The 26,403-nt window shown below is 36.0% G+C and overlaps 1 protein-coding gene across 1 annotated transcript; it reads right to left on the bottom strand.

The window, feature by feature from the left end:
* Positions 1–617: 617 nt before the first annotated feature.
* On the bottom strand, positions 618–26,403 carry LOC148945600 (uncharacterized). Its single transcript, XM_089099095.1, is given in 5 exon segments — positions 618–801; positions 2,662–4,158; positions 6,608–6,719; positions 9,018–9,066; positions 26,281–26,403. Coding segments are annotated over 5 exon segments (1,965 nt in total).

Raw genomic sequence — 26,403 nt, 5'->3', positions numbered from 1 at the left:
GGTGAGGGTGGGAATTAGAAGAGGTACGAATATGCAACAACGATCAATCATTTTTGGCTGTGTGATTGGACTGAAACTTCCAGGAATTGTGGCTGGGGTCGGGGATGGGGATGGCTGTAAGAACACGTCGAGTCTCTGGTTGGGGGAAGAATGGTAAACTATTTTTCCTCAAATCCTCTAAAGTCCTCAAAGTAAACCACAGTTTTTTTCTCTTGACTGCCGTCTTATAGGCTCTTTCAGTGGTGTCAGTTTGGGGAAAGGTGACTGAGGGGCATATTCCTCCAAAACTCTTATGCCCTCTTATATTTTGAAAAAAATACTTTTTCTGGCATACCCTTTTGGTATTTGCCTTGAAAACAACAACAAACCCTCTCTAGGTTTTGAAAAAAATTAATAAAATCCTCCCACTCTAGTTTGCGGCAATGGATCCCACTGGGCTATTCGTCCAGCGTGTGTATTACTGCCCCTGCTCTTTATTTTCTGTGTAAAGTAAACAACATCGATCAAGATTAAGAAGTATTTAAAATATCGATTTAATTATAAGTAAAAAAATATATTTATAACAACCGTATTTTGGCGCGGTAGCTAGTGCTAAATTTCTTATCGGCAATGACTGCTTATCTACCGTATCCAACAACAGGGGGTAATGATGGTGCACCATATGTCGTTAAAATTGGAGCACCGTACTTTGACTGAGGTGCACCGTATCCTTTCTCTGGGGCTCCGTATCCTTTCTTTGGGGCTCCGTATCCTTTCTTTGGGACGGCATGTGAATATTTAAGTTTCTTTGGGGCACCATAACTGTAAAATAAAATGAGAAGGGTGACAATCCTAATCTTAGAATTCAAGGCAAAATTCTTAAAGATAAAACTAACGATATATTTTTTCTCTTGATTATATTTTTTCTTCAGATATCCATATTAAATCAATAAAAATTAATTAAGAAATAAGATGAAACGGTTGTTGTTTCCCGGGAAACTTGAGGTAATCATGCTAAGACTGTACAAAATCATTAAAAGATCTACTAAAGATCTTGTAAGGCTGAACAAGAGCCAATTTTGAAGTAAAACCTGGATTACCTCTTAACCTCTAAATAAAACATAACCTCCTTTCAAAAATAAAATCACTACTGTCGGTTATCACACTTAATTCTGTTCCAGAATGATAGTTGTGGAGTTGGATATTAAACTGATTCTCAGTTTTCCGCATAGTTTAAATTTACCATAATTTTGGGTCGAAAATTTTTAGCTTGGCTCAGTTTGACCTCAAATTTGAAGTGCAAGGTAATTGAAGCATTATTTGCAACACTCGCGATAGGGAAAGGAGATATCCTATTCCGTACGAATTTGAGATTTGGAGATTTTTTACAGTTAAGCATGATTGTTTTACTCCTTCGAATGGTCTATGGGGGGACCCTATACAGGCCTTTGCTGCGTAGAAACAGAAAAATCAATCTTATTCTTGCGGATACATCACCACGTTTCCTGAGATGGAATGTATCCTACATACGAAATTATTTTATACCGTTTTTTTTCACTATCATTAATTGCTAAAGAAAAAAGCAATATCAGTTTTTCTCAGTTTTCTCAGTTTGCGAACTGTTGGAAGCCAATAAAGTTTGCGGTTATAATAAATTTTGAGGGTTGGTAGTAAACGACTTTTTGTGATGATAAGTTTTTAAATCTTTGATAAAGAACAAAAATGAAATACCTAAAGCAATCAGCACCATATAAGTGCATTGAGGGGGGGCATCTTTTAACGACAAATACATCCCCCTCTCCCACCCAGATAAAACCTCTAGTTTCTATTGTAATTTTTCATAATTGCCATTAATCCGTACTTTTTAACATCGATTCTGAAGTTGTTCATCCTCCCTATCTCTAAAAATAAAACGCTGAGTTTTGCCTGTCCCCAAAGGATTTCATTTTCCTTTTATTCTTGTGGAATGATGTCTAAGTTCAATGATATACATATTCAAAACTCAAGAAAATAAAAAGATACTGAACAATAAAAAATTCCGACCTTTAATGAAGATGGTTCAATATTTTTAACGGAACTGCTATTTATTGCTAATTACTAAATAAAAATTATTTTAAAAATTCATTTGAACTTTTCAAGCAAAGATTTTCAAAAGATATGACTCCTTCTACAAAAAATAAAACAGAAACAAATTACATCTGGAAATTATTTAGCAGTATTTTGGAATTCTTATAAACTCTTTTTTATAAAATTGACCATTGGTTAATAACAGTAAAACAAAGCAAGATTAGTTTTTAGTTTTCCTGTTCTCTTTCGGAAAATGTAGGTTGTGTAAATTGATTATTCCAATTAATTTAGTGTTTGATTACTCCAGCCAATTTACTTGTTCATGTGGATAATGTTCAATATAGTTTTAATTTGAATTTGTAAAAAGTTTTTTTTTTATTAGGGATTTAGTTGATGATTCTCGTATGTTGTAAATTTTGGCTTGGAAGCAATACAAACGCTAAATTTGTCAATTACCTTATTATTGCGGTAGTCTAACAGACATGCACTCTTTTTTTTCTTTCTCTTATTACTTTTTTGTCCTTTTCTCTATGTACTCTGTCTCTGTGTATTTTTTTATTGTACGACGGGTAAGAAATAAATAAATGAATAATTGGAACTCCATAAAACACTCACCCTGAAGAGGGAACTCCATATGAAGCCGAAAGAGGAGCTGAAAATGAAGGAAGGGCAGGGGCAGAATATGAAGATGGAGCATGGTATACTGGGGCTGGAGCATGATAGGCTGGGGCTGGAGCATGGTAAACCGGAGCTGGAGCATGGGAAGAATATGATGGAGCAGGTGCAGAATATGCTGGAGCTGGAGCAGAAAATGATGGTGCAGGAGCAGAGTAGGTTGGTGCAGCAACATGAGCTGGTGCAGAATAAGATGGTGCAGATGCCGAATAAGATGGAGCAGCAACCAGAGCTGGTGCTGAGTTTACTGGAGCTACTGCTGGGGCTGAATAGAATGTAGCTGCTGTGGGTGCTGAGTAAGATTGTTGAGCAGCAGGTGAAGAATAAGACTGCTGTGGAGCTGGTGCGGAATAAGACTGCTGTTTAGCGGGTGCAGAGATGGATTGATGTTGAACAGGTGTAGAATAAGACTGTTGAGCAACAGGAGCAGGATACGCTGGAGATGGTGCAGAATATGTTGGTGCTGGGACTGAATAAGATGGGGCAGCGGCTGGAGCTGGTGCATAGTATGCTGAAGCTGCTGCTAGGGATGAATAGGATGGAGCTGCTGCAAGTGTTGAGTAAGATTGTTGAGGAGCGTGTGTAGAATAAGATTTTTGTGGAGCAGTTGCAGAATAAGACTGCTTTGGAGCTGGTGCGTAATAGGACTGCTGTGGAGCAGGTGCCGAATAAGCTGGAGCCGCAACAAGAGCTGGTGCAGAGTATGCTGGAGCTGCTCCTATTGCTGAATAGGATTGAATTGCTGCAGGTGCTGAGTAAGATTGTTGAGCAGCAGGTGCAGAATAAGACTGCTGTGGAGCTGGTGCGGAATAAGACTGCTCTTGAGCGGTTGCAGAGTAAGATAGCTGTTGAACGGGTGCAGAATAAGACTGTTCTGCTGAAGGTACAGAATAAGATTACTGAGGAGCAGGTGCAGAATAAGACTTCTGTGGAGAAGGCTCAGAATAGGACTGCTGTGGAGCAGCTGCAGAATAAGATTGCTGAGGAGAAGGTTCAGCGTAAGACTGCGGTGGAGAAGGTGCAGAATAGGACTGCTGTGGAGCTGGTTCAGTATATGACTGCTGGGGAGCAGGTGAAGAATAAGATTGCTGAGGAGCAGTTTCAGCGTAAGACTGCTGTGGAGCAGGCACAAAGTAAGAATGCTGTGAAACTGGTGCAGAGTAAGACTGGACTGCAGGAATAGAATAAGAAGCAGTGGCTAGTTCAGCATAGGAAGTAGCAGGGGGAGCTGCTTGTGTGGAATAGGATGCTGCTGCTGGACCTCCTGGGGCTTCAAGTGATTGTGCAGCAGGAGCAGCATAAGATGAAATTGCAGGATCAGCATACGATGCAGCAACTGGAGCAAGAGTAGGTGCACCATAAGATGCAGAGGCTGCTGGTGCTACTGGAGCGTCATAAGATGTGGCTGCAGGTAAAGCAGCAGGTGCCCAATAATCACTAAAAAGAAAAAAAAAGAAAAGGGTAAAAACATATAATGTCATTATATTTAGATGCATATTACCCCGTTTTGTTCAACTGTGAACTTTTTGCTCTGAAAATTCAAAGTTTAAGTGTTCACCCCCATAAACATAATAATGTTTACTATTTAGGCTTACAGCCTTCTTGGAGTTTTTCAAAGATTTGACTAGTACGAGAGTCGAGATATAAAAAAGCGCTAATTAGCAAAAGATACCTATTTAAAAAAAAAATTTGAATCAAAAGAATCTACCGTTTATGGGTCCTGTAGAAAATTCGAAATATAGATAATTATTAGCAAAAGAAAAACTATGAAGAACAATTTGAAAAGGAAAACATATAAAAACCCTTTTTCTGCATCCGTTATACTTTTTGAAGTATAGCTGTATCATTCAGACTAAGCTTTATCGTTAAATCACTCTATATATCAGTGATGTAAAATGACAAAATAATTAGTCCTTGCATGTGAGTATTTCTTCTGGATTTGTTTCTTTATTTTTAAATATTACATTTTATGATAACAAAATACTGATATAATATTTTTTATTAAAAACGGCTACTATAGATAATAAAACCATCCAGTTTGTGTTTTTGTTACAACTAATAACTCTAAAGTAATTAGATGCATAAATAAACAATGAGTAAAAGATTTTTTTCACAAATATTTTAAGACTTTTATATAGATTTATGCAAAGTGTCTAAGAATTTGTTCCCAAAGAATTAATACACAGCAAACTACACATAAAATAAAAACAGCAATAATAGCTCGTAGGTAATAATTTAGAATTCCATAAATAAATGTAAGGGGTTGATAAACAAAAAAACACTAGCGAGGTGCAGATGAATTAAAATACTTTTTGAACCATACAAAAATACAAAGTGAATAAAAATTATACCGGTTTATTTCTTATTTTTTAGCATTACTTTTTAAATGAAAACATAGTGTGGCCTCGAGAATTTTATAAAAAAGATAGGAATTGGCATTATTGATCGGGGTTTCAGTTCCAGGAGGGGTTGGTATTTAAGTGCCAAAGATTTTTAGTAAAGGGGACCTATATATTTTGAAGGGCTATATTTTTACCCTTAGCAAGCTCAAGACCAAGCAAAACCTCTTCTATGCCAAGTTCAAAGAGACTGGGGAATTCTTAACTGACTTTCTTAAGTTTAGTTTTTCTTTTAGTCTCCAGTTTCCAGTTTTCCAGTCAACTACCAAGTGAACTTATAAGGCTGAAATAGTTGTATTGTTGTTTTTTTTGTTTCATGTTTTAAAATAAGATTTACAATAAAATAAGATTACAATCCCTTATTTTTTTGAAAACTCCCCATACTAAATACACTACTCAAACTCAACCAGCTCATAGATTGAAATTGCAATCTTTTGACGAGGTGTAGTATGAGAAAAGTGCATTTCAGGACCAAGTTCATGGGATATTTCTTTAATTAGTATTAGGAATAGGCTTGTTTTCCCTGCGTGAAAGTCTGCTCGTTAACAAGATGTTTATTTTTATATAATATTAAATTGTTTTCTTTCACTTTAAATTATCAATTTTGCTAAAATATTTTTGCATAACTTTTACAACATATAAGAAAAACTTTAAAGTACAAAGGACATCTAAATTAAATTTTAATCGCCCCCCCCCCCCCCCGGTCCAATCTTAGATCTATTCCTACCCAAAAACACGATTTTACAAGATTTTTCTTTTGATTGACCACCGTCATATACGTAATAATTTCTGTTCGTTTTAAGTTTCAATGTTGCTCCTTACTTTAAGTTTAAAGAATTCGTTTTTTAAAATCAATTGTAAGTTGAAGTGCAAATTCAATTACTCTCTCCTTTCTTACAAAACAACTTATGATTTTTTTATGGTTTCGTTCAAAATGATTTTCAGAAAGTATAGTCTACTCCCTTGACTTGAAAGCTCCAAGATGCGGTCAAGAGTGGGGCGAAGGTGTAAGCACGAATTATTTTGTAAGACTGATAATATACATTGTGCTTAGAACACGTTTGGCTTTTAGATATCCAACTTGTTTTTTGATCTACTAAATTTTGAGAATTTTGGTAACACATTTTAGAATGAAAATCATGCCCTACAAACTGTTTGCTTATCTTTTCTCACTAGAGAAAGTAGGTTACAAGACGAATGAAACATTAGAAAATAATTACTTTGTTTAGTATGTTAAAGTTGATGATCAGACTCTTATTTAATTTAAATGATTTTAAAAAATCAGAAACCTTTTGTTATGTAATTCAAGTCAGTTCTGATGCTAAGAAGTAGACAGAGCAAGATGAAGGGCCAAAACTTGAAAATAAATTGAATAGCATTAGACCAGACCGAAAATCTTACTTGTGTTATTGTTTATTTGGTGTTCTTTTTCACTTTTTTGCCTTTTTCAAGAAATCCAAAACCATAACAAAAAAAGAGATACTTACCCTTGGGAGGCACCACCGTAGCTACTAGCTAAAGGTAAGCTTACTACAGAAGAATATGCACTTGAACTTGATGCTCCATGATGATAATGATGTCCATAATCATGGCCGTCAGCTGAAAGAATAGTCACGATTAGATTGAAATTCAATCAAATAAATTATCAACACTTACACTTTAAATTCTATCGGTGAATTGTTGCTTCTTCAGTCTTCCTCTTGGAGGGGAGGCTGTTAAAAAAAAAGGTTGCCTAAAATATTTTTATATATGTCGACACCCATCTCCCTCATAATTTTTTCCTCGCTAACCTTCAGGAAAATTTCTGTTATTAAAAAATATACTACATACCGTATTGCCTTTGCAAAAGTAAAGGGCATATTTAGTCGAAACTTCGTGACGTAAGGAACTTTTTTGGAACTTTTTTGGAAACCACGAATTGTGTTTATATGTTATGGTTTCTACATGCAGTATCATGACGCTTATTTTTCATTGAGCATACAGTATTTACTGATTCGTATTGAACAGCTTTTGAACCAACATTAATTAAGCAATGAACAACCGCACAACCTAACACAACCAACAACCGCACAACCTCCCTCAAATTCAATAACTTATACCAGCCTGAATAGAGGCACCGGTTGTTATCAAAAATATCGACGAAGACCACACTGTCTTTCCATAAAAAGCAACAAAAGCATGAAGAACAATAGGGAAATCTTTTTGCAAGACAGTGAAGATAATTTAAATGAATATTTTGGCCCTATGTCCAAGGGCCGTCCTCAGAAAGAAAAAAAAATAAATAAAAGAAAAAAGACTCACAACAACATGCGACCAATTAATTTTTGGTCGCAATTTTAATTTTTGGTTTTGATTGGTCGCATGTTGTTGTAAGTCTTTTTCTTTTATATATTTTTTGTCGTGCTGAGGACGGCCCTTGGACATAGGGCCAAAAAATTCATTCAAATTATCTCCACTGTCTTACAAAAATATTTCCCTATTGTTCTTCGTGTCTTTGTTGTTATCAATATTATTACTTTTTTTTCCAAGAGCGCAAGTAGGTTAGAACGCTAAGTATTTCAAGTTAGCGTACAAATATTCCTCTTCCATGTAGGGTCTATAACTATAACTGGCCATAACTCTCTATAACTACAACTATATATATGTATATGACTATAACAGTCTAAAACTGTAACTATAATTTATAGAGCTCCCGGTGGAACCTAGTCATAAACTACTAAAGAGTAGCTAATATACTAACAAAAATCATAAACTAATCATAGAGTAGCTTTAATTTTAGAAAATTTCCATTTATTAAAATTGTATTGTTCGATACCATAGGATAGAGATTGTATCCCGCTGAATAAGGGCTTTGAGTACCAAGGACAGTGAAAATGGAATTTGATTTTTTTTTTTCACCGCTCTAGTGAAGACTTGCTCAACCAAATACTTAATTAGAAATTAAGGAATCTGAATTATAACCTGAATTAGGAATTGATTAGAACCACTATTTTTGATAATGTAAGAAGGAGGAACGTGGTTGAAAAATGAGCAGTATGTAATCAAAAAAGATAAGCGACCAAGCAACTTAAAAAGGTTTGACTTTACTTCTAATATGTAGTTGTTTTTTTTTAGAGTTAACAGAATGTTATTTTTTTGACTTTTCACCGACGAAAAGTGTCGTCAAATTTGACCAATTAGTTTTGCTTATTTATTTTAATCATTCAACTCTGCAATGCCAGCAACAATATGACACTGCTCTAAAAACTTCATAATTTGAGACAGCCAAAAGAAAAATGTGTAAAGTTGTGGTTTTCAGGCATAAAAGTTTATATAAAAGGTCATTTATAAGAAAATGTAGAAGTTTTTTTTGTAATTTTGGTTTTGTTAGGTAATTTAAAAATAAGCCTTAAATAGAACAGTTTAAGAAACCATCATACCGTCGGTGGTGTACCGCTTATAAGAAACATAATTTTTTTTCTTATTTCCCTTAAATCTATTCTAATATCAAGGCCGTACCCAGGGGGGGTTAGGGGGGTTTGAACCCATCCCGAAATTTTTGTTGACTCGTAAAAACGTAAAAAATGGATATAAACAAATTTTGTATGCGTTTTTTGAATTTTTTTTTTGTATACTCCCCCCTCCGAACTCAATCTTTAAACCCCCTCCGACAAAAAATCCTGGGTACGACCTTGTCTAATATAACTAAGTATAAATAAAATTAGCTGTTTTTCGATATACAAAAATGATAAATTAAATTTTTGACCACTATAAACTGAAGATTAAAAAAAAATATTAAAAAGTACCAGAAAAAACAACAACATAAGTATTGATGGTAAGTAAAGAATAGTAAATATAAGCAACATAGGCGTAATCGAATAAAAAACAAAATACAAAAGGAGGAAAAAAACGACTTACGTTTAGGTGCAGCAAGAGCTGACGCGACAAAAAGGCTTAAACCCAAAGTCTGAAATAAGAAGAAACAATTAGGACAAAGATTGAAAAATATTAATAGAAGAGAATTGATTTACTGACATTACTTATTTAAGCAGAAATAAATATTTCTCATTTTAAATAATGAACTAGTAAATATAATCAACCTTAGCTTCAAACGATGACGATATAAGGTTTAAAAAGGGACGAACAGATGATTAACCAAAACGAAATGGATGTAAAATTTAAAGGACAACAATGTCTAAACAAAACGGTAAGCATGGTATATCGAAACATAGAATGATTAATGAAGAAACATAAATTGAAAATTTAACTTGCTGTTAGATTAAATTTTATGAATTTATAAGTCCATAATAAATCCGCCTTAAGAAAAGGACCCAAGTTGAGCAAATATCCCCTCCCCCCATCAGAGAACTCTGTTTTTGACAGGGATATAAAAATTAAATATTCTACATGGAATCAACTCTAAAATTTTTCATCCTTTTTTAAGCTTGACAATGAGTTAGTCTAAGAGTTAGAAAATTATTCTAATTGAGCCCAACCATCGCAAGTTTTAAATATATATATTTTTTTTATTTACACAAGAAAAAAGAACACAAAAAGACTTAAGCGAAACCTTAGTGTCCGTTTTGAGATATTTTTGAGCTTCACTTTTTACTTATTTTTATTTGCTCAATTGAACATCAAGAAATAAAAATTCAAGTTGGTTAGATCATTCAAATAAGCTGACAAAGTATTGTGTAAAAGAAAATTCAATCAACTTTATTCTTTGATTCACATTCAATGCGGAATTAATACATGGGCCACATATTAAAAAAAAAGAAGAAAAAAAGGCTAGGCTGGATTCAAACATGCACATGGGAAATAATTCTAGGGGGAGAGTAACATTTTGGATAAAGCATACATTCAAAAAATAAAAAAACTAAACACTTTTTATTGAAAAGTTAATAGATTTGGGGAAAAATTAAACCATCTTAAGATTTTGGGGAGGAAAACAGTTCCATCCTCTATGTAGGGGCCCAGCTGGAATAGTGGTCCTGTAACATAGGCTATGATACATAAATACAGAATGAGCGTCTCATTGATTGCACGAAAAAAAAACTTCCCATTAGAAAAAAGGATAACTCGATTTAATTATGGAAATTTAAAAGCTTTAACCAGTATGTTGTCAACCTACTTTCACCATAATATAAACAGGATCGGTATCCTTAGTAGTGGAGGAGCATCTCCCTGATTTGTACCTGCGTGGGGTGGCCCTTTTTTCACCATTCCTGTATGGAAATGGTGAAAAGGCCATTAGATATTATTGGTCACAATGGATAAGTTGGCTGTCTTATTGTATGGATAAAATGTTGAAGTCACAACTACCCAATAACACCAAAAACAGGAAAATTAAATGGGAAATATAAAAAGTAACTAAAAGTCTTAAGTTTAAACCCATCCGTTATCAACCTTTTTAAAATGATGCTGCTTCATATTCTTAAACAGTAGCTTTAGCAATGGAAAACCCCCCTCCTCCTCTATGAGTGACTGTCTTGAATGACGCCCTAGTGAAACAGGCTATAAGACACAGAGACTGCACAAGGGTCAAAAAAGGCAAAACCACAGATTCTCAGTTTTGAGCACTTCACTGCCATAAAAGGCAAAAAGAAACAAGCATGAGATCCAGTGTTTCTATGAGGCACATAAAATACTGCCATATTCAAGAACAGTATTCTTAGTAAAGAAGAAGTAAGAAACATCAAAATATTCGTACCAGTCTCATTCTCATGTTCACCATTGTACGCTTCTGCAGAAACTATGATGATTTGATTTTTGATGTTGTATTATAAAGCTCAAAAAGTTTGATTCATATGTGAATTAAAAATGGTCATGACGCTACATCTGCTGCAAGGTATACAGAATTTACGCCAACCCTGAAAACGGAAATCCACTCTACCAGATTGTATAGTATAGTTGTTTATTGAAATTTTCTCTTCTCCTGTCCCACAAACTATGTTTGAGCAAATCACCTGGATGTCAACATTTTATGCGGCTACTCACCTATGCTAATTACTGTCTCGATACTTTTGCAGATATTTGTTTGCAATTTTTTTGTTTCATCTCCCCTAGTATAAGGTAACGGTAAAAAATATGGCATTGTAGGCTACTTTACAGTCCCTACCGGCGGTGCTGGTATCCGTTTCTCAGCCCTTCAGCGAGAAAGTGCAATGGGGGGGTTGGGGGCCAACCATCCTGTACTTTCGCACACCTTTCCTGTTTACCTTCCTGTTTAGCGGCTACTCACCTATGCTAATTACTGTCTTGATACTTTTGCAGATATTTGTTTGCAAATTTTTTTCTTTCCCTCTCCCCTAGTATAAGGTAAAGGTAAAAAATATGGCATTGTACTTTACAGTCCCTACCGGCGGTGCTGATATCCGTTTCTCGGCCCTTCAGAGAGAAAGTGCAATGGGGGCTAGGGGCAAACCATCCTGTACTTTCGCATACCCTTCCTGTTTACCTTCCTGTTTAGCGGCTACTCACCTATGCTAATTACTGTCTCGATACTTTTGCAGATATTTGTTTGCAATTTTTTTTCTTTCCCTCTCCCCTAGCATAAGGTAAAGGTAAAAAATATGGCATTGTACTTTACAGTCCCTACCGGAGGTGCTGATATCCGTTTCTCGGCCCTTCAGAGAGAAAGTGCAATGGGGGTTGGGGGCCAACCATCCTGTACTTTCGCACACCCTTCCTGTTTACCTTCCTGTTTAGCGGCTACTCACCTATGCTAATTACTGTCTCGATACTTTTCCAGATATTTGTTTGCATTTTTTTTTCTTTCGATCTCCCCTAGTATAAGGTAACGGTAAAAAATATGGCATTGTACTTTACAGTCCCTACCGGTGGTGCTGATATCCGTTTCTCGGCCCTTCAGCGAGAAAGTGCAATGGGGGTTTGGGGCCAACCATCCTGTACTTTCGCACACCCTTCCTGTTTACCTTCCTGTTTAGCGGCTACTCACCTATGCTAATTACTGTCTCGATACTTTTGCAGATATTTGTTTGCATTTTTTTTTCTTTCCATCTCCCCTAGTATAAGGTAACGGAAAAAAATATGGCATTGTACTTTACAGTCCCTACCGGTGGTGCTGATATCCGTTTCTCGGCCCTTCAGCGAGAAAGTGCAATGGGGGGTTGGGGGCCAACCATCCTGTACTTTCGCACACCCTTCCTGTTTACCTTCCTGTTTAGCGGCTACTCACCTATGCTCATTACTGTCTCGATACTTTTCCAGATATTTAGGTAAATATTCAGGTAGAATATATCAGGTAGTATATTTAGGTGGAATATTCAGCGAGAAAGTGCAAAGGGGGGTTGGGGGCCAACCATCCTGTACTTTCGCACACCCTTCCTGTTTACCTTAACCAGGTTTAAATTAACCAGGTTACTGTCTCGATACTTTTTCAGATATTTGTTTGCAAATTTTTTTCTTTCCCTCTCCCCTAGTATAAGGTAAAGGTAAAAAATGTGAGTAGAGGTGACCCTAAAGCCCCCACCCCTCACCCCTGCTGCCACCGATAACTTTTTTTAAAACCATATATTGGCACGAGAACCACGGGGTTTATGGTTTTTGTAAGTGAGAATTTGAAAAACAGGAATTTTGTCACATTTTTGTATGTTTTTATGGACTTTGTCAGTGAGAATTTGAAAAACTGGATGTTTTATGGTTTTTGTCAGTGAGAATTTGAAAAACAGGAATTTTGTCACATTTATGGATGGTTTTATGGTTTTTGTCAGTGAGAATGAAAAAACAGGATGTTTTATGGTTTTTGTCAGTGAGAATTTGAAAAACATGAATTTTGTCACATTTATGTATGGTTTTATGGTTTTGTCAGTGAGAATGAAAAAACAGGAACTTTCTCACATTCTAGGATGTCAGCAGCAATTTATGTATGTTTCATGGTTTTTGTCGGTGAGAATGGAAAACAATATTTTTCTCACTTTGCTGTCAGTCATTAATCAAATTATTTCCGGGCAAAGTTTAGTAATGTCTGACAGGTACTGCTCCAGGAATAGATCCAATTCATTAATGTCTTTGCCTCGGGAACAGTTCTACTGATGGAACTCCAAAGGATATTAATAACCAAAGGCCATGGACACAATTAGGCAAGAAACATCTTAGAGATGAATTGTTTTAGCGCGCGAGAAGGTTTCCTATTAATTTAAAATGTGTTAGCACAGAGATGCCAATAACAAAGGAACACACTGAATTTGTGTTTAGGGATTATTTGGGCGAAACCGTTTTAGACAGGTTATTGAACTATTTCGGCGAAACAGATAGAGACATTTTAAAAGAAGATTTTTGAAGAGATTTTAGAAGAGAATTTAATGGTGAAACTCTGTGGTCGTTATAATACAAAAGTTTCATTTGAACAGTGTTGTGAGGTCCTCTAACCCAACCCCAAAGGGTTCCAATCCTCCTACCCGAACCCCGAAGGAAGCCCCCGGTCCTCAAAGGCCCCCCAAGCTCCCAAAGGCCCTCCACCGGTCCCCAAATGTCCCCCAGGCCCCCAACTGTCCCCCCAGACACTAAAAGGTCCCCCAAGCTCCCAAAGGGCCACCGGCGCCCCCAAAGGCCCACCCCAGACCCTCAACGGCCATCCCCGGGCCCCCCAAACGACCCTCGAGCTCCCAAAAGCCCAACGGGGTACCAAAGGCCCTCCACCGGTCCACAAATGTCCCCCAGGCTCCCAACTGGCCCCCCGGACCCCCAAAGGCCCTCCCCCGGCCCCCAAAGGTCCACCCGGCGCCCAAAGGCCCAAACGGTCCTCAAGTGCCCCCCAGACCCCCAAAAAAACCACCTTTTTAAAATGATGCTGCTTCATATTCTTAAACAGTAGCTTTAGCAATGGAAAACCCCCCTCCTCCTCTATGAGTGACTGTCTTGAATGACGCCCTAGTGAAACAGGCTATAAGACACAGAGACTGCACAAGGGTCAAAATAGGCAAAAGCACAGATCCTCAGTTTTTAGCACTTCACTGCCATAAAAGGCAAAGAGAAACAAGCATGAGATCCAGTGTTTCTATGAGGCACATAAAATACTGTCATATTCAAGAACAGTATTCTTAGTAAAGAAGAAGTAAGAAACATCACAATATTCGTACCAATCTCATTCTTATGTTCACCATTGTACGCTTCTGCAGAAACTATGATGATTTGATTTTTGATGTTGTATTATATAGCTCAAAAAGTTTGATTCATATGTGAATTAAAAATGGTCATGACGCTACATCTGCTGCAAGGTATACAGAATTTACGCCAACCCTGAAAACGGAAATCAACTCTACCAGATTGTATAGTAGCCTATAGTTGTTCATTGAAATTTTCTCTTCTCCTGTCCCATAAACTATGTTTGAGCAAATCACCTGGAAGTCAACATTTTATGCGGCTACTCACCTATGCTAATTACTGTCTCGATACTTTTGCAGATATTTGTTTGCAAATTTTTTTTTTCCATCTCCCCTAGTATAATGTAACGGTAAAAAATATGGCATTGTACTTTACAGTCCCTACCGGCGGTGCTGATATCCGTTTTTCGGCCCTTCAGCGAGAAAAGTGCAATGGGGGGGCTAGGGGCAAACCATCCTGTACTTTCGCATACCCTTCCTGTTTACCTTCCTGTTTAGCGGCTACTCACCTATGCTAATTACTGTCTCGATACTTTTGCAGATATTTGTTTGCAATTTTTTTTCTTTCCCTCTCCCCTAGCATAAGGTAAAGGTAAAAAATATGGCATTGTACTTTACAGTCCCTACCGGCGGTGCTGATATCCGTTTCTAGGCCCTTCAGCGAGAAAGTGCAATGGGGGGCTGGTGGCCAAACATCCTGTACTTTCGCACACCCTTCCTGTTTAACTTCCTGTTTAGCGGCTACTCACCTATGCTAATTACTGTCTCGATACTTTTGCAGATATTTGTTTGCAAATTTTTTTCTTTCCATCTCCCCTAGCATAAGGTAAAGGTAAAAAATATGGCATTGTACTTTACAGTCCCTACCGGCGGTGCTGATATCCGTTTCTCGACCCTTCAGCGAGAAAGTGCAATGGGGGGTTGGTGGCCAAACATCCTGTACTTTCGCACACCCTTCCTGTTTATCTTCCTGTTTAGCGGCTACTCACCTATGCTAAATACTGTCTCGATACTTTTGCAGATATTTGTTTGCAAATTTTTTTCTTTCCATCTCCCCTAGTATAATGTAACGGTAAAAAATATGGCATTGTACTTTACAGTCCCTACCGGTGGTGCTGATATCCGTTTCTCGGCCCTTCAGAGAGAAAGTGCAATGGGGGTTGGGGGCCAACCATCCTGTGCTTTCGCAAGCCCTTCCTGTTTACCTTCCTATTTAGCGGCTACTCACCTATGCTAATTACTGTCTCGATACTTTTGCAGATATTTGTTTGCATTTTTTTTTCTTTCCATCTCCCCTAGTATAAGGTAACGGAAAAAAATATGGCATTGTACTTTACAGTCCCTACCGGTGGTGCTGATATCCGTTTCTCGGCCCTTCAGCGAGAAAGTGCAATGGGGGGTTGGGGGCCAACCATCCTGTACTTTCGCACACCCTTCCTGTTTACCTTCCTGTTTAGCGGCTACTCACCAAGGCTAATTACTGTCTCGATACTTTTCCAGATATTTGTTTGCAAATTTTTTTCTTTCCCTCTCCCCTAGTATAAGGTAAAGGTAAAAAATATGGCTTTGTACTTTACAGTCCCTACCGGCGGTGCTGATATCCGTTTCTCGGCCCTTCAGCGAGAAATTGCAAAGGGGGGTTGGGGGCCAACCATCCTGTACTTTCGCACTCCCTTCCTGTTTACCTTACCCAGGTTTCTCCAGGTACCCATTTAAAGCTGGTTGGACTCTGGCTGAACTTAAAGAGTACACCTCTGACCCCCGTCCCAAACTAAATAATTGGATACACTAGGATTCGAACCGTCGGTCAAAGAATCCTATATCCAGCGCACCAATCCACTCAGCTAGGACGGCTATCTCCCTTAGTATAAGCATAAGAATATTCAATCAACATTATCAATTTTCATCTTAGCAGTTTCACTTTTGAGATTTGAACTGGCTTAAGGTTCCAAAAGCCTTGTTGGATAAGGTGCCATTTCCCAGGGGGATAAGGTACTAAAAGCTTTTTTTTGCCCAACTATTTTTTTTCGTGATTGTAATATTATTTTTGCACAGTTTGCACGTTTTAATATCTTGCACGGGGGAGTCTCCTCTCTTGCCGTACCCTATTTTACCTTTTTTCAGAAAGATGTTCCCATTATCTTTTTTTTGAACTTTTACTTGAAGTGCAGTAGTATGTTACCTTATACTTTGCGTAGGTTATGTTCCTTCCGGTGTATTTCCATCACTTTACATTCCCTGGCACCTTTCCACCAGACTGATTATTGCTATTGTTTTCAATTGAATATGGAATTATACAAAACCTACCAGACAAGTTTCCGGGCCAACCAGACATGTTTCTGGGCCAAGCAGACAAGTTTCTGGGTCAACTATAAGATTCTGGGCCTTTACGTTCCATGACACCTTTCCAGAGCATTTAACTATGGACTTGGGGCCTTTACGTTCCTTCCTGTGCTGTAGGAAACCAGTTCGTCTTGTTTAGCTGCCAATATATATCAATTATTTTTTGTATATATTCAGGTTTCAGATTAGAATTTTCTACAGTTTGAATAGTTCATTCAATCTACCAGTATCAATATTTTTGCAATCATTTACATAGATATAGAATATTCTAAGCGATTTCTGGTGAGTAAAATTTTCTAATTATTATAATAAAAAGAAATTTTTTTTTGTCTCGTCATTAAGTTAAGGAAGAATTTCCTTACTTACGCTTTTTTTCACCGTGCTGTTAGCTCTTTTAAAAAGCTTCCTTCTTTTAAATATTAAACAGTCCATGTATTTCAATTTTAGTAAATATTCAAAAAAGAGGGGTAGAATAGATATCTTTTTTGAAAATTCTAAAGAAAAACTTAAGCGTATAAGGTGAGATATAGGCTAGAGGACGGACTCTTTATATACTCAATATTTTTAGTTTAGGCTATTTCTAGGAGTATCTTTCTTCCTTTTTCTGTGATTTTAAGTATCTCTTAATTTAGGTATATACATTTTAAAAGCTTTGCATAAAAAAAAATTATTTTATTAGTAAATTCAAATTTCAGGGGGACTTAGCCCCCTCCCCTCCAACAATACACAATATTAAAATATAATGAGTATATCCGATAGTAAACGCTAAGTAAGTTATTTTTTCTATTTAAATAAAATCTCTTCTCCCCTCTCCTTTGATTACGATTGTAAATGTCTTGAAACAGTTCTTTTCATTCAAAAAAAAAGTCATTTTCCCATCGTGTTTTTAAAATGAGCTTTCTTTATAAGCTTAAATAGAACCAAATTTACATTTACTGTGGGTAAAATGTCATTTACCCATTGTGTTTTTAAAATGATCTTTCTTTATCATCTTAAATAGAATAGGGGGGGATGTTTTTGAAATCCCCCTACCTTCCAAAATTCTAATTTGAAACCTTTTCTTTTTAAATATTTCATTAATAATTTTTCCTACTTTTTAAGAATGGTGAGGTGTATTTATGCTATTACCCCTCATCCAAACAGACCAAAATGAGATGATATCACACCGACGCAGGCCGCAAGGCCTTCAGTCACCCGATATGCTAGTTCCAATACAAGTTCTATGGCCTAGCTAAGAGCCTCTGAAGCCAGTTTCAGCTCAACACAAACCTCTATGCAACCTTGTAGAAAATTAAAGAGAGAATAGATAGATTCTCATAGTGTGTTAGTCTCATTTAATAAATATCGAGAAGACACTCCTCTTCATGCTTTGCCAGGGACCTCAGATTTACAAGTGCTGTCAGAATTTGTAAATGTATATATTTTTTTTTCTTTTCGTATTTTCAAAAACAAGGCAAATTTTCTCAAGTGCGTAACTTTTGATAAGTAAAACTTAAATTTGTTTCTAAACAATTCTTTAATAATCCTATTTCACTACCATCAACCAAATTACTAGTATATAAAAGTGTGCTTATAACACAGAACTAGCAAATATTTTATCATACTTTCTATAGATTTATAATCCTTACCTCTAATTTCCCTTTTAATCAAGATGTTGTCTAATGCAAAAAATCCAATTATTTAATGAAATAAACTCTATATAAACAAATTACTATTTCAATGTTGAAATTTGAAGAGTCATTTTTATTCCGGGATATGTTTTAGCAATTAGATTTTCGTGTATTTAATCCTTTTATCACAATAACCTATTAGGAAGATTGAATGTTAATCCATCAGGTATAATTTGCATGTTCATTCTTCGTTATAAAGTTGGGTTTCAAATAACCAGATGTTTTTTATCTTAGACGAAAAAAGGTATTAACACAGGAAAAATAAAATAGACTTTTTTAATGGCATATTTCTATCTTAGGCTGTTTCAACAGAACTTTATCGGCTTATTGGATATAGGCTAAGGGGTGAGAAACGAAATTTCCACATGTAAGAATATTTAAGCGAGTGTATGCGTGTATACGTGTGTGAGTTTTTGTTAGCGTGTGTGTGCGTGCATGTTTATGCATGCATGTACGAAGTTATATGAGTATTATTAGAAATAATTTTAATATATTATTAAGCTTTTTGTAAAAAATGATATTTGCAAAAATGTTTAATTTATTATGCATTTTTTTTATAAATTAAAATTCAATTAAGATAAAAATAGTTTGATAAAAAAAAGAAAAAAAAGAAAGAAAAGTGCGATATAATGGTGATAAAACTTTTGTCAAAGAAAAAAAACCTGATCCATTCATTTTCTTGTTTTATGGGGACGCTTTAAATACTTTTGGTTTCCCCGGTCCAGGTCTTAAAAGTGTCACTGGTAATTGTTTCCTCTCATTAGATGCAAATGTTTGTGAAGGTATACTATTGAATATCCCCCTGTATTTTCAATTTTCACCATAACAAATGGATGGTCTTATGCAAGTTGTTCAATCTAACTCTTCCAGGGGCATTTTTTACGGTAACTTTAGTATTAGTGAATTGGATCATGTGAAAATCGGTACAGGACATGAAGATAGTTTCATATCCTCAAAACTACGAGAAGTTTATTCGTTAGAGTGTGCTCTAAGTCATAAAAAAACATAAAAAATAGATTTTAATCCCCCCAAGGACACCTCAGTTTACGGGGGCATTACTTTAACTGACCCTGTGAACTTTCTCCACAGATATATCGATAAAATTTAAGCGAAAATTGAGATTCAAAGTCAGAAAAAGGAGGGTCAAGGGTGGGTTAAAGTATCAGTGAGTCAAAATTTTTAAGTACAAAACGGGACATCTTGTGATATTTTTTATTTTCATTTTTCAACTGTTAACCAAAATTTTTTCACTAGTCTAAACAAATTTGAAATCAACTTTTTCAACTAGGAAATAAACTCATATTAACTTTGGAAACGTTTAACGAGAGGGGAAGAGGGTCCAACATTTTTTACAGTGAATGTATGGATCTGGATATCAGAAGATTTAAAAAAAAACTTTATTCTAAGAGGGGCGGGGGGTAAAAAAATAACATACAACTCAGAATTGACAACTACAGGAGGAGTTCAAGGTTTCAAATTTCAAACGGGGCTGCATGGCTTTAAGTATGCCTTTTTAGCAGAAGCCCGTAAAACATTAAAAAAAGATTTAACAGTAAAAAATCTCGATGCACTTTCTCATTATAGTGGGAATAATTTCTCTACAGTAAATTTGATTGTTTAAAGGAGACACATCCGGTGTCCTTGCAAGAAATAACCACAATCGAAAAAGCACATTCCAATCTTGGGTTGGGGGGGCTCGTTCTCCTGTAAGGAGCAGAACTTGTAGAGGGGGGAAAGAAACAAATAAAAAAGGATTTGTGTATTCGGTGAGGATACCAATGGCGGATAATTTAAACAATCGGGCTAGGATTATTTACGAAATTCCAAATGATATAAAGTCTTACGATAATTGTTTTCCTGTTACAACAATAAATTGATTCCTATCCCAAGGTGGGACGAAAGGAGAACGTTTCTATTGCCCCATGTGCCTTTCCTCATTTAGATCTGAGCGAACATTCTCGGATCACATGAGCAATTGCAAAATTCATGGCAATCAATGAATAGAAATGCCAGCAGAAGGGAAAGATATTTTACAATTTAAAATTTTTTGAAATTCTGTGCTACAAGTTGATATGATATCTTAGGATACTGAAAAAAGACTAGTTGAGTTATCAGACTCATCCCTGCCAAATAGAGTTAAAGAACAAAAACTAGTTGCATGGTCCTACACACAGACACCTCATGACTCCGACAATAAAAAGCAACTTTAAAATTTTTTTTTGCTTGGAGGAGCAGGGTATTATGGAAAAGCTATTAATATCCTTAATAAGAACGAAACGTAGTCTGACTTCATGACTGCGTCACATCGGAGACTCACTGAAAGTATCAGGTAAAGAACAGCAAACATTGGAGAAAAGGGTAAATTTTTCGGTATATGTAGGTGTCTATGCTCCGCTAGGTATGGTGAACGGTCCAAACCAAATTATTGACCCCAATTCTATGGGAAAAAGTAACCTTCGGGGGTGGGCCGACAATTCTTGTAATTTAAAAACTGAACCACAACTCTTTCTGCCGGTTTTTATACTTAGCTCTAACTGTGATCTAAAGTATGTGATACCAGCAGTGGACTTTCTTCAAAGAAACGGAGCATTGAGTGATGATGCTTTGCAAAGAGCCAAATTTTCCGACAAAATCTTACCACAATCATCGGAAAAGTTGCATGTTTTAAAATTTGTGTGGAAATTCTTTGAAGCTAACGTTGAGTACACAAATAAAATTTACTTTATTGGTTCCTATAGTTTTTTCCCCAAATCATTGAGCAAATTAATTCAAGTGCAGAAAAACGATGACGGTTGCAATGCTTTCCCCTTCTCAAGCAACAATATTCAAATGATTTATATGATTTGTTGACGTTCAACGGTATATATCCTTATGATTATTATTGTTCCGTGTCAAGATTTACAAAGTAAATTGCTCATTCGACTGGTTGATTTTACGATAGCCTACATGATCGCAGTTGCACCACCAAGGAACATTTCTCTAAAAAAGTTTTGAGAGAGGAAAACTGTAAAAAAGGGTTTGACAGCTGCAAGCAATATTTTTAGATTGACATATTAGCTGTGTCTCATATTAAGTGTAAAAAGAAAGACACAAGCTGTTAAGAATTTAATTGTGATTTGGTCTAATATTTTTAATTTCCTCATCTAGTGATGGGCCTCATCCTAACAATTGATGGGGAAAAAATTCAGCTATTGAAAGACAATGATGTGTACATTCTCACTGAAAGATCAACCAATGGGAAATTGGCTTCTCATGGGGATTGTAGCTTGGAAAATAATCCAACAGGAGAGAGGATGGGGACAAAATTAGATACAGTTCCTCTTAATTTAAAGTATCTCCGGCCCTTAGCCATATCACATTTTGCGTGACATTGAGGGTAATATAAATTGTTGAATGACCATTGGGATTTTCATCTCTTCGACATAGACTGCTTCGAGAAGAATGGCTGAGGGGGATGGTTTTTTGAAATAAATGGAGAGATTCCTATCAAAATTCACGATTCGGTAAGGGATTTTGTTGTTCCATGCATCAATATACCTGTAACTAGGGACTACTAGCCCTCGCAATAGATATTTAATTGAGGAGAATGGATTGCATTGGAAACTTTCAAAATAAAACTTATTGCTGACCTTCTGCCGAAAAAAATATAGTTGTCCATAATGTAGCTTTAAAATGGACGTGCAACAACAGTTTAAATGTCACAAAGGTTCACAGAGCGCATCAATTCAGTCAAAAACCCTATCTGAACACGTTCTTTGACACTTTTGTCAACATATGTTCTGCAGTGAAGAGAGAAGCCGAAGAAAATGTTTAAAAATTCATTTTGTATTCGGCTTTTGCCACATCGTATAAGATTGTTCGTAACAGGAACCGCTTTGACATTATAATCTATCTCGAAAACTATGTTCAAATTATTACCAATAAAAATAGCATCTCTTTCCCAATCATTGCCCCCGACAGGGTACTATTGAATAGGAAAAAAAAGGCACACTGTTTTGAATAAAAATATTGTTGCAGGTAGCACGAGACTGGAGATCTCTGACTAGCTAAAGTTAGAATTCTTCTACAGTTTGGCTAGGGTCAAGGGGTCGGACAAAGGGCACGAAGAGGTCTGCTACGGGGAAACGGATTCTCTATTGTTAACAGTAAGAACTCAAAATCTATTTGATGATTTGGCAGATGGTGAATGTATCAGCTCACAGTTGGACTAAACCGATTGGGACGGTATTTACTCAGATTTGGTAAACTGTTGGGTACCAAATCAACTTTTATTTTTTCAATCAGAAACAGGAAGCAGCATGATTTCCAGTGGTGTGTTTGAAAGTCTGAAGGTGTACTTTATGCAGACACACGATGAGGAAATCAAGTAACATTGCAAAGGGGTACCTGCACACTATGTGGATAAGAATTTCGACATGGACATTTATAAGAATTGTCTTATTGAAAATACGGTTCAATGAGTAAAAGTTCTTGCGATTAGTACTCTCAACTACTGGAACTTTGATGCAAATGTATAAAAAATTGCCATGAGTACCATTTCCGACAAGGTATATGTTTGCCAAGATGGTTTGACTAGCCTCCCTCTTGGTCAATATTTAACTTCAGACCGGGTCGAATGTGTTATCCATAGGGAAACTCTCGGTTTGAATAAAGTCCTGTAAATTATTTCCTAAAACCTTTGGGGGAGGGGGGGGCCTCGCGGCCTTGGGGGGGGGCCGCGGCCGGGGGGGCGGCCGCCAGCGGGGGGCGCACCGCCACTATCAAAGTTTTCTTTTTTTTTACTTAGAGCAGATTTTTTTGTAAATATTTCATTAAAAAAAAGTGATATTTTTTTCAAGTGCTTTAATCTAAAGTTGTATTTTTTTCTCTATAAATAAACAAAAAAAAGTGAATTTGTTTAATTGTTTTTTCTCAGTGTGCATACATAAATGTTGTATTTTTTTTATTAATGAAATATAAAAGAAGTGTATTTTTTTCATGGTTAATGTGCTTTTTTTCAATGTATTGTTACTTTTTTTATTCATATAATAAAAGAAAATAGTATTCTTTATTCGTCTTCTTCTTCTTGAACGGAGTAGTAGGAATAATATTTCGTCATTAGACAACCATGGTCTTAGGTTATTTCTCCTGGTGAACTTGTGAGGAGAGCATGTATCAATTAAAATGACCATTCAGAGCATTTCTGTTGGGACCGTCAATATTAGGCAAAACAACAGTATTAACAAAAATGAATAAGAATTGTAGTAAAATATTTTCGTGAAAGCCAAACAAAATCTACTAATGTTGTGGTATTTGGCAGGAGTCAGATGGTAAAATAACACTGAGGTCTCTCACCACAACTGATATAAAGAATATACAATTCATGTAAGAACTTAATGTTTTCAACGCTTCTGGGCCAAACTCTTGGCTGATCATTGATGATCCGGCTAAATATATTAAACAATGGTCCCAGAAAATGCTGCCATTGTTCACTGTTCGTGCTCATCATTAACAGATTTCCGTTACTCTTGTTCTACAAAATCTCTTTCATTACAGCAAATGTATGCGAGAACTTGTTTTGAACTGAAACTACTAGATCATATACAGAGTTGTTTATGAGTCTAGCTTGGTAATAACTCTCAATAAATAAATATATTCAGGTGTCCCTAAATTTTTGCTCTCAGCATTCAATCAGTCAACTAATAAACACCACGTTAATATTCTATTAGATCTTCATAAAAATTCAGCCGAGGATATACGTGTAGTCACAGATATTTTCGACAATGAAATTACAATATACCTCCCTGTGACCTCTTAACCAACCTATGAGTTGCTATCTTAGCACTGCAGAAACTGCTTGAAAATAGACATTTGTTTGCGGCTCTAAGCACTTCAAAATTTTCAATGAGGAAAACAATACTCAAACTTGGTCTTAACAATAACTTTATTAATCCGATACCTGGATTTTGTTTAAATTTGACCGAGGGTAATGTTCAACTGCCAGAAGTAGTTAAACGCCAGAAACAGCAACATTGTTCCCGTGTACGTACATGGGCCTCTAAAAAGAAAGGAACGAATTTTAAAAGGAAACGAATTCTTCAGGCTGGCAGTAGTTTTTTCACACTTTTACTGCTAATAATTGAAGGACTTGTAAATAGTTTTCTCTAGAGAAGGACAAAACTTTATAAACTAATTGCACTTAAGCTCGCTCTTTCACCCGATGAATCCTTCGAGAACGATCCTAGTTAATTCCTTGATAAGGAAAATATTAAGGATGATAAAAAACTGATTTTACGTCAAGAGGCATTTTGCCAAGTGGACATACACAGGTTCAATTGATGAATGACCACTGCTGCTGGTATTGAACACGAAAAATAATCATTTCCTCAAGAGTGTGCTGCTACTGCTGGAACAAAATTAACTACAAAGGAATTGTATTAAATTGTATCTAGATTTGTAAATGTAAGCCCCCAATAATATCGTGAAAAAATAGCACGACTCTTCGTCTATCGCGTTGAAACTGGTCGTGATTATATTCAAATTGAAAGTGATGGGGAAGGGACTGTAATTCAGAGCACGAGATAATATCTACTGGATTTAATCAATGATATTACTACTGATCTCAAGGCAATATTACCACTTGATGATCATATATACAATTTTGTAAATACATTAAATTTCTCCAAAAGTATCACTAGCGATATAAATGTTCTAAAAAAATAAAAGAAGCAAGCATCATTATCACCATAAACGTTTAACTCATTGAAATATGGGGAAGAAGACTATTTTAAGTCACTTTATGTAAACAGTCGAACTCCAATTAGAGCTGTACACAATTAAAGTCGAATCAGGTTAACTTCACCACTACCACCACCACCATCAAAAACAACAGCCAGTCTACGAATAGGTAGTGGAAGTTGCACAAAGTGTTTACTTTCAAGACGACTGAAGCTTTGAATGATAATTATTCAAATTTTAGTGAGGTGGGTACTCTAAGCTTACCAGCCCTTCTAAAAAAAGTCATGAATGTTTGAACCAGTGACTCTAAAACTTTAAGTTAAAATCTGAAAAATGAATCAAGTAACACTCTGTACAGAAATACTAAACTTCATGCCAATCACTATCGAAAACTAAAGCCTTTTGCCTGGTGCATATAGTACAAGCAAATCCAATTAATATAGTTGAGCCTCAATGAAGTTACAATACAGCGCACAAATACATTCTTCCAGCAAAGAGTGTTTATAGTCGCCATGCACATACACTTTTATTGCAATTAAAGAGAATTTTTGAAGTTACTCGGGCTATTAAAAGTATTTTTGAACATGATTCATATAAAAAAAATTTAAACAGATTGCGGTAGTTAATTTTTTAATCCCCATGTTACAAAAATACTAGAGAAATATATTACACTGATCTATTAAAGTCAAAGTCCTATGAATGCTACATTGGCCGAACGATTGATAAGTACTATTTGACTTTTAATTTAAAGAATTTGTACATTAAAAAGTACATCGACTTTAATTCACGATCTAGATAAAATCTTGTTGATTTATAATGAAAGACCTCATCGATCATTATCCAACTCTACATAAACGTAAGTTCACCATTTCGATCTTTATACGATGGACACATTTTGTAAACAGTAGTCACATGAAACGACTAACCAGAAGAACAATAAATTCAATATTTGTGATACTTTTTGAACTGATAGGAAAAATAATGTATTTGAAGTAAGTACTAACTAGTTGTCCACCGATCTTCTCGAAGTAGTATACAACCTAGACATTAAGACCAATACTTGTCGTCTGTGTGTTACCAAGTAAGAAGAGATTATCGGTGACTCTTTTGACTAAGAACTGCAAATAGTTAAAAATGTTTGGGAAATCTATCCAATTGAAAAAATATTGAAGACACATATTCGCAGGGATAATAAACTATTACTTGTTCTGTTGCTAGGATTCAATTCTGATTTTGATTCTTGGATCGATTTTGAAGATATTGACAATTCATAGTTACTTATATACAACATTTATGTCCAACATTTCTGATCCTCTCTGAAATTACTTGAATACGAGAAGTTACGTGTGGACAAAACTCTCCCCCTGCGTCAAATTTGACGGTACATGTGAAGTGGGCCTTATCGATTGTATTCTCAAAAATACCACTTAAATCATGAGAAAGGATCAT

This window comes from Artemia sp. Qi Xiang Cuo, chromosome 13 (genome assembly GCF_049724085.1).
Source record: "Artemia sp. Qi Xiang Cuo chromosome 13, ASM4972408v1, whole genome shotgun sequence".
Lineage (NCBI taxonomy): Eukaryota > Metazoa > Arthropoda > Branchiopoda > Anostraca > Artemiidae > Artemia > Artemia sp. Qi Xiang Cuo.
Note: the sequence above shows the minus strand (reverse complement) of the source record. Positions and strands in the feature narration are given on the sequence as shown.